The sequence below is a fragment of the Curcuma longa genome, unplaced genomic scaffold (genome assembly GCF_044706935.1).
Source record: "Curcuma longa cultivar G26 ecotype Majalengka, Jawa Barat unplaced genomic scaffold, ITB_CL_G26_1.1 contig_23502, whole genome shotgun sequence".
In the NCBI taxonomy this organism is placed as follows: Eukaryota; Viridiplantae; Streptophyta; class Magnoliopsida; order Zingiberales; family Zingiberaceae; genus Curcuma; species Curcuma longa.
Window position 1 is genome coordinate 1 of NW_027432179.1, and position 10,002 is coordinate 10,002.

At 35.0% G+C, this 10,002-nt stretch overlaps 1 protein-coding gene across 1 annotated transcript; it reads right to left on the reverse strand.

Annotated features, from left to right (window-relative positions):
- Positions 1–4,093: 4,093 nt before the first annotated feature.
- Positions 4,094–9,738, reverse strand: LOC141818145 (SAGA-associated factor 29 homolog A-like; the record flags this gene model as incomplete). Its single annotated transcript, XM_074705706.1, is given in 3 exon segments — positions 4,094–5,355; positions 5,994–6,007; positions 9,585–9,738. Coding segments are annotated over 3 exon segments (271 nt in total), but the record flags the coding sequence as incomplete, so codon positions are not given.
- Between the last annotated feature and the right edge of the window lie 264 nt (positions 9,739–10,002).

Below are 10,002 nucleotides of genomic sequence, written 5' to 3' on the forward strand. Positions count from 1 at the left end.
TAACGAAGCCTCTACCTCAAAGCAAGTTTGAGAGTCATGTAGAGTCCTATGTGTTGGTGCAGCGTGAGCTTTTTGTGGATCGCTAGAGAGGAGTGAAGATCGACCTACAAAATTAACCTCTTTCTCTTGCTAATGTTTTGAGCAAGGACACACTAATTAAAATGTAATTAGTATGAAATAAAATATGAGACACAGAATTTACTTGGTTACAACCCTCAGGTTGTTAGTCCAAGACTATGAAAGCTCTAATCAAAGTCTCCTCGTCGAAATTGATCCGGAGGTGGAGAAACCTCGTATAACGGTTGAGCGTAGAATTTAAATGAACTGAATGAAACAGATAATTCAAGTGTGTACATTCTACATCGAGCTTTAGTCTATTTATAGCCTTCACCTCGATCTGACTGTTGTGCTGACGTGGCACTTCCAGACACCTGGAAGCCTTTTGGACGCCTGGATTCGTCGATCCCAATCCGATCTATCAATAATCTGCTAAGGATCTAGATGACTCCTCGCTGATTCGAATGCCTAGAACCTCTTCGAACCCCTAGACTCCGCTGATGTGGACTCCATCCTCATCCGCTTCGACAATGGCTCATGCTGACGTGGATTGGGTATTCAGGCACTTGAAATGGATTTAGGCGCCCGGAATGGATCCGAGTGCCTAGATTCTAGGGCGTTGGGATTGGATCCTGCCTAGAATGAGGGCGCTCGAATTGGATCCGAGCGCCTGGAATGGTCAACTTCATGTTGACCATTTTCCTTCTCCTCCGTTCTCCATTCTACCTTGGTCGTCTTGCATAGTCTTCCTCCCAGCTTCTCGTCCCTCGGATGCACCGAGCCCTTCTGGCTCGCTTCCATCCATCCTTCTCGCTCTGTCGAGAGTACTCTTCCATAGCTTCTCATACCTCGGATGCACTGAGCCCGTTAGCTCCTTTCCCGTGTCATTCTTTTTGCTTGCTTGCATCTTCTGTCAAGTTCGCCATCTTGATATTACGTGTGATCTCCTAAGTCCTTGTACACTTAGACACACGTGTCAAATACCACATAACCTAATTTTATACTTATTTGACTACACATCAAAACTCCACTGTGGTACTAACACTATAGTATTGGATATCATGACAATTGACATTAGGGTAAATGGGAGTATGTTATATTTGAGAAATGTTCTAAGATAATCACTTTAGATATAGTATTATTTATTGAATAAATAAAATTATTATTTGACTATACATTTTTTATATATTTGATTTGATCTTAAACTCAATTACTAATGTCCTTAATACAATATATAGCATGAGAGAAATTGTGATTGAATCATAATTAGTGAATATCTCTACATGTGCAATTATGTACGTATTAAAATATTGTTTAGTCGATGAATTGATGAGATTGAACATCGTCAATTTTGTGAGATTGACATATATTAGACTCTTTGATTTTTCTAAGCAGCCGATCCTCACTGGTTGAAAATATTGGGTTATTGAGAGTTAACATATGGATGTTGGTTAAGGATAACTAGTTTATTGGGAGTAACCTTTCATCAGATTTTATGTGGTTCCATGAATGTCTATGAAGATCTCATTGCAGCTCGACTGCAAGTTTCCTTTGACAAGAGGTATTCAAGTCATCTTGGTCATGGAGACTTATACTTTGACATCTCAAGCAAGTGTCTCTACAGAGGTGTAGACTCGGGATGATTGGATATAAGTCAAAGTGCTCCGAAAGTGTTTGAGTAGCCAACAGAGGATTCACCACTCCTTTAATTAGGAGATGTATATCCTATGATCACTTGTCAGGATTATTACTCGTAAGTCTTTGGCCAAAGCAATAACATGTCAAGAGGATGTTCCTCTTGGACAGTTATTTTGAGTAACTTGAATCACCACAGGATAAAGGAACTACAACTTGGGCTAGGTGTGACATAGTCAGCCTAGTGGGGACTAACACATAGACCATGTCCTGAACTAAGTGGGTATAAGATGGTGAAAGGAATAGAGACACGATCAACCATAGCTGCTGAAGGGTTCAGAAGTGGTTCTAAAATCAACTGTGATTTTTTGATTAATTAGGGTCATGATGTACTACTAGGTGTCACTCATGATCGATCTATAATTAATGATTAATTATGGACGACCAACATAAATTGGGAACCTATAAGGTCACATGCACTATGAGTTTCTCCAAGAGACATAAAATGAGTTTGAGAATTAGATTCTCATATCAAGAGAGATTGAGTCTAGTTGGACTAGATGAAGGATAAATATGAAAGATATTTTATCAAAAAGGAAGCGCGGATGAGCCATGTCTTTTGAAGACAAAGTGGACCCTTTTTAGTTTAATTATAAACTAAATTGGTTTGATTTTAATTAAAGGTGGTTTGATTTTGAACCAATCCGATTTGGTTTTGAACCAAACTTGAGGCTAAAAGATAGAAGTTTGGTTTAACAGATTCTATTAATATTTCTTAACGAAATTTTTTCTGTTAAACACCTATAAATATATCTCTTATGAAGAGTTATTACTAGAGATTAAAATCCTAATGGTTAGTTTTAAAAATCCAACACAAACTCTCCTCCTCTTCCTCTCTTGCCGCCGCCCACAACAAGGAGTTCTCTTCTTGTTGTTGCCGCCAACAAGCTAGGGCTTCTTGTTGTCGCCGACCAAGGAGCCTATTCCAAAGCTTACCTCGAGTTACTAATCCACCTAGGATCAATACCTCCCAAGGGCCGATCGTTCCTGAGTCAAAGGAAGTTGCAAACCGGTAGTGGAAGCAAGGAACGTAAGGAGAAGCAACGGTTGTTTCTCCACTGAAAGATATCGCTTCTTCCTTTTAATTTGATTTTTATTTTGGAGCAATTGTTGCCGCTGGAGCATCCACACCATATTGGTTCACTGCCCCTTCTTGACAGTGAACCATACGACCTTCGAATGGAGGCATGATCCCCTCCGTTCAATCTGATTCGTATCGTCGAGTTGCTTTAAGCCGTCGGATACGAAATCAGACTGTAGGTCCTCTCTTGGATCGTTTGTCTCCTCCCTTAGACTAGTATCGCAGCGGAGACACGACACGTGACTTAGAGAAGTCGTCTTGAGAAGATCTCGAGTGGATACAAGTAGAGGCAACCTTGCTCAAGGTTGCTAGTTAATGTCATTTTCGCTCCGCGTCATTCAAAAGGTATAAAATTATTTATGTCTTATTTTCGATTATGTTTGCATGTGTGTATTTTCTTAGATGAATTTTTACATAATTAGTGATAAATTTATTTATTATGCTTTCTGTTGTTATGATTTATAAAATTAAAATTTTAAATTATGTATATAGAAATCCAATTAGTATTTTTTTAAAAATAATTTTGTAAGGTGTAAAATTAAATAAAAATAAAAGTTATCATTTAAAAAAATAAATCATCTTCATAAATGTTAAAGTGCTTGAAATGTAATATTAAGGCAAGTGTTTTCTCAATGGATAATCATAGTTTCTTCCTTGGATCCAAACTCTCCTAGTACTTCATTTTTAGTCGATTAAATTTCACGATCTAAACCACAAACACAAATAGATTTTGGGGTTTTAGATTTCTCAACTAATGTACCATTAGTCAATCATTGGCTAGTCATTGGATGATATTGATCATTCTAATGATCAAGGCTTTCTAGTACTATAAAGTTTTTTGTCCACTGGATGCACTTATATTTTTGACTCCTTCAATGATCATCCTAATTGCTCGTGGATGTTCCTTGTTCCCTTAACCGCCTCGTACAACCTTCTTTAATTTCTTCATACCTTTAACCATCAAGCCCCCAACTTTGGTGGACCAAATCTTCACTCTACAATTACTCCAACATCACCTTAGCCACATAAAATCATCATCCATATCATTACTCAACCTCATTAAATAAATAAAATCTAACTTAAACTCTTTACTCAAATATCAAAATTTAAAATTACACCGAACCACTTAAAGCATAATTACACCAACAACAATATAGTCGAACGAGGGTTCTCCAACAACAAAATATCAAAATTCTTTTGTCGACTCTAATGGTTCAACTCTAGGGTTTAGCCATCTGCACCTCGACTTCACGCAACCAAGGCTTCTCCAACAGTCAATCATCTAATTCAGCTTGAGCCAAGTTTGCAATCTCAAGTTTTATATTTTTCAACTCCTTGATTCGATAAGCTTGAGGCTTCGCTAATGTTAAGAGCATTTTTATATAAAAAAAAAGTCTAAGATTTCACCAGATCAACCTCAATTAATCATGAAAGAGCAAGCACATCGACACAAGTCGAAGCATATAATTTTATCTTTGCCGAGAAATAATCCCTGCACATACACACATGAGCAAACCAATAGAATGGAATAAAACAAGATTAGATCCATACCTCAAGTAGACGTGATAAGAACTACACCCTCTACTTTGTCCATGCTGCTTTAAACTCGAATAGCTACAAACTGCTAACCCCTTCGATCAAAGGAAGTGGACAACCAACAATGGAGTTAGATGGGTTTGACCACCACATTCGTTCTCTATTCTTGCACCCTTAGGCTCCTCCTTTCTCAAAGACTCCGGTAAGTTTGATATTTATCACCTAGCTGCTCAAGTCGGCACCTGACTTTTGATCGAAAATTCCAAATTTGTTTTCATTCTTCACAACAGATGGCAAAACCCAACCGATTCAACTAGAGTTGGGACTCACAACCTGATGAGCATTAGTATTGTCAAGTTCAATCGAGGTATATGCTCGGATAATCCAAAGTTGTGATGCAATTTGACAAGAAATGATTTGGATGTTGGATTTGCTCAATTCGAGCAGCAACACAACCTAAAGTGGCTCAAGTCTTGGTTGAGTTCATCCTAAGGCAAGTAAAAATAATCTAAGATAGAGCTTGATCTGGGGTGGACTATACTCGCTTGAGTTGATGCAGGTCGATCCATCGAATGGAGATGAGTTGTGGTAGACCAATGTGAGTTCTGGTGGTGGGGCACTTGGTTTAGCTTAGTCTCCAGCGAGGATAGGAAACAGAGCTCCTTTCTCCCTTTTCTCTATTAAGCGCTGCTCAACACAATCGACACTTTGAAAGTTGAGAGAAAGCTCTCAAGAATTAACATAAAGACTACAAGAAAGCCTGTTAGAGAATTAACATAAAGGCTACAATAAGAATTAAAATCTTGAATACATGCCCCATTGATAGCCCTGTTAGAGAAGTTCTGATTCTTGGTATCAGGTTTTGCAATTATACATGGCACGGTCATTGCCGATGTCCATCTGGAAGTGGCACAACTTTGTAGAATGGAACACTTCTTTGAGGTAACGATCCATCTTCTTCATCGTCATCAAACTCAAGAAGGTAACTTGAAACCAACAACAACAAAATAAAAACAGACCATATTGATAAGTTAATAAATACAAAACTTAAGAACAAAAAATCATGGTAGAGTTAAGAGGCAATGTGTGTGATATAATAATTTCAAGTTGCCTTGGTTATAGTTAGAACAAGTATGTTGTTTATATTCGATACAAGAAGTCACTGTGACAGATAACTCTAATAGCTACTTAAGAACACATTGGGAACATGACAATGCAAGAGACCCCTGATGACATTTTGAGTCGGACTAGCACAATCTGTTGAATGTTCAATGATAATCCCACTAATTTAGCGAGACACAGACGGACTTTTGATCCTTTGTTTCTTTCAATAAATAACATAATACTTCTGTCAGAAGTTCTTATCTACCAACTAACGATAATAAAGGACTATTCAAGAAGGCGGTTATTCAACTGATTTTTTTTCCAAGTAAAAAACTAAACTGATTTTAAGATTCTTTATGCAAGTATCAGTGATGAAGCGGTATTACATATCAGGTGCATAACCATGATCCTGTACCTTCCCTATAGGATCTTGCATAAATAACAGAGCTGGCTAATCTAAAAAGGTTAGAGCAAATAGCAGCAATAAATATCTAAATGAGAAGGGAAAGAGATTGCTTACTCGTCGGTTTTTCTCTGAAGTATCCAACCAGAATAGGGAACCATGAGAAAAGAGAAATTAATAAGTTGTTATGTGCTTCAAAAGAATGTAGAACAAAAAATATTTTTCAGAGAACATCATATATTAAATATGACAAGTCTGTAATGTCACATAGTGAACAGAAAATTTGTCATTTCTTACAGAGCTATTACAAAATACTAGATTTATTCCATGCAAAAAGGGCAAGTTAAACTACTAAACAAGATCCGACTGATTATGCCTGTTTTATAATTGAAAATTTTTATAAATTATTTTAACCTGTAACAAATTGTTACGAAAGACTCATAGATAGCCATGTGGAGTTAAATTGTTCATGAAAATGTTCAGTTTAACTGTAGGCCTTGGTAACTAATGACTGGATTCAAGTTCCCCTTTCTGATTCAGTTCGATTATTAATTCATAAGGTCTGTATTTTTCATATCTCACACCATGCCAATCAAAGAAAATTCCCGCCATCACCTGAACATATGGCAAATCAGATTACTATTTAAGAGGATAAATTTCAGCCAGATAGTTTCTCTGTCAACATCAAACTGACAAGTCCAACTTTTGAAGGGGTAATATATATATGTAAACATATAGAAAATGTATGTACTGCTCTTAGTTTGTATTACCTTTTCAATTGATCAGTAACTTCAAATAATTATCCCTACAATCTTGATGGAAGAACATTTCCATCATTTTCTAATTAAGTTTCTGGCTGATTCCAAATGTTATTTAAGAAAGAAATGCTGTAATTTGAGGTATTTCTCTGCCAACAACAGGCTGACTAATCTAAATTTTGAACGGACAGTCTACATACATAAACATATAAATTATGCATTTTTTGCAATCATAAAAACCATTACATTAAATAATTAAGGATATGGATAAGGATGTAATGACAAGAGTGAAGACTTCAAAAAAATTTACTAAAGTGTTTCCCATAAAGATAGAGTTATATCAAGGATTAGCTCCAAGTCTCTATCTTTTTACATTAATCATGAATGAACTCACTTACCCTGGTGCAAGTTGTTTATAGATGATATTATTTTGATAGATGAGACACGTAAAGGAATAAATATAAACTCGAATCTTAGAAACTATTGGAAGTGAAAGTTTTATATTTTATAGAGTAAAGACAAAATATATAGAATTTAAGTTTAGTAATATTAAACATAGTAAAACAAATGTTAAGATAGGAGATGATAAGTTATTTGTAATTGAGAGTTTTAAGTAATTAGAATTATTTTTGCAAAAGAATTGAAGAATCAAGAGAGATGTCTTACATAGGATATAAGCAGGATGGTTGAAATAGAAGAGAGCGTCTGGAGAAGAATGTCTAGTATTCTTTGTGATCGTAAAATACCTCTAAATTTTAAAAGGAAATTTTACAAAATGATGATTAGACTTACTATGTTATATAGAGCTAAATGTTGAGCTATAACTCAAGCACACGAGTAAAAAATGAGAGTCGTAGAGATAAAGATGCTAAGGTGGATGTGCGAACATATAAGGATGGATTATAAAAAATAAGAATATTAGAGAGAAAATTAGAATTGCACTTATTAAGGAAAAACTCTGAGAAATACATTAAGATGATACGGATATGTACTTAAACGGCCAATAAATGTTTCAATTAAGCAATATGAAACTATGACAAATATAAATATTATCCAAGGAAGAGGAAGAGAAAGAGGAGGAGAAAGATCAAAGAAGACTTGGTTAACGACGATAAAGCATGATAAAAATTTATTTAAATATAGATGATAATATAGTAGGGAATAAAACTCAATTGCGTAGGAGGATGCATATGACCACACCTAGTAGGATAAGACTTAGTTGTTGTTGTATAAACACAAGCATATCTTGTTCACCAATTGTCGTATATGTACACTTCTTTATCATGGTAATGCAAATGAGATTTATTACTAATAATTGAGAAATTCAATTTCCAATTATTCTTCGTTGTTATATCATAATCATAGTACAAATTATAATAAACAATAGTTACAGTCATGGTTTTCAATTTCATGTCGTGTCGATCAGCACGAGTGAAATTTACTATTCTGCCTACCGATCGACATCGGTATTGTATCAACACCGCAATCGCAAGGCTGTTGCAAGGCCTCTACGACCACAAGAGCGCGGAGGTCATCGCAGCCACTGTGAAGCCTCCGTAGGGGTGCAAAGGCCGCCGCAACCACTATGGGGTAGGGCACTCTCGACAGTAGCTTGATTTTTTTATTTTTTATTTTTTAATTTTAAAAGCTAATTTTTTATTTTTTAAATAGGTATTTCTTTTTCCTTCTTTCCTTATTAATTTTTTCCCTCTTTAATTCATTATTTTTTTCTCCATCAAAATCAATAAAAAGAAAATACCTCTTAAGATAAATAGAGAAAAAATAAAATCTCTTATCCTCTTAAAAATGATTATCCTATTCCCTTCTCAGATAAAAATAAATAAATATAATATAATTTCTAACTTTATAAAATATATTACTACTAATAAAATAAATTATTTTATATATAAATTGGATTTAAGATCAAAATATATCTAAATTAAATATAGTTTAAACCTTCTTGATGAACTTCAATTAACCTTTAACCTAAATCGACTTTTACTCAATAAGAATCAAATATTTCACAAGATAGTATCAAAACTTAAACTCAATATTCAATATCTCAAACATAACTTAATAATAAGTATCTATAATGATTAAATATTAATAAAAATATTTTTAATTACTATATTTTATATTTCAAAAAACTAAAATCGTATCAGTACGACATGATACAGTACCAAAACCATATTATTTCGATCATATACCGAAACTCCGACACGGGCATGGTTTAAAATCTCGATCTGTGTCGATGTTTGGATCCTGGACTGGAACGATACAGTTTCAGCACCGTATCATATTGTACCAATATAATTTTGATATATTTTAAATATAAAATATATTAACTAAAAATAAAAATTTTAATCTAAATATTTAAAAATAAAAAAATATATATATTTTTAATATATATATATATATTAAATTAATGAAATAATTTTATTAGGTTTTAATTTAACCTATCTAAATTATCTCAATCATAGACAGGAGTTGATTAAAATTATTAATATAAATTATTTAATTAAACCTAAATTAAAACCTTCGACCCCCAACCCTCAGCCCCCGACCCCCACCTATTCTACACGATGTGGCCAACCAGCGCAATGCATCCGTGGTGGCCTTCGGGCCAACGCAAGTAGTCCGGGCGAGTCGTCGGGCCAGGGCGACGCAACCGCAGGGCCTCGGATCGCACCAACACCGCAGGCATAAGGAAATGTTTCGCCTGTATCAAGCGAAACATCACGAGATTTTTAACACGGGACATGGGTCAAAATTTTAAACCTTAGTTACAGTATCATGTCATGTGGCATTATGTACTTGCACTACCAAGCACACCCTTGTGCCAAACAACAAATGCCAAAATGATACACATGCAAGGGAATGTTGCGTAAGCATTTCATATATTTCCAACCATGCTAAAGTTTGGCATACTAAAAATAAAATAAAAAATAACCTTGCGATGAGAATTGATCACAGTTGCCTTGTACAAAGCAGTAGTGGTAGGGTAGACAGCCAATACATGTCTGCCTGGCTGGAATTCTGGAGCACTAGAAGGGTCATTTTTCTTTGGAAAAGGAATAATATGAGATGCAGGTAGCTTGTACTTCCTGAAATTGTTGTTAAGAAAAAATTACCAGGGACACATGGGTCAATGTTCATTAATTTCACATAAGAAATGAAAATTAACAAAGGGCAATCCTATATCTATTAGGTGTATACTATGCTTATCAACAGATAACCATGCAAATACAACAGTGACTGGCTACAATTAAACAAGACCAGGTGACCAAGCCATAAGTGAAATACATATATTTCTAGATGGATCTGATCATTTAAACATAAAACTTCAAGAACTACCACTTGGTTCTTAC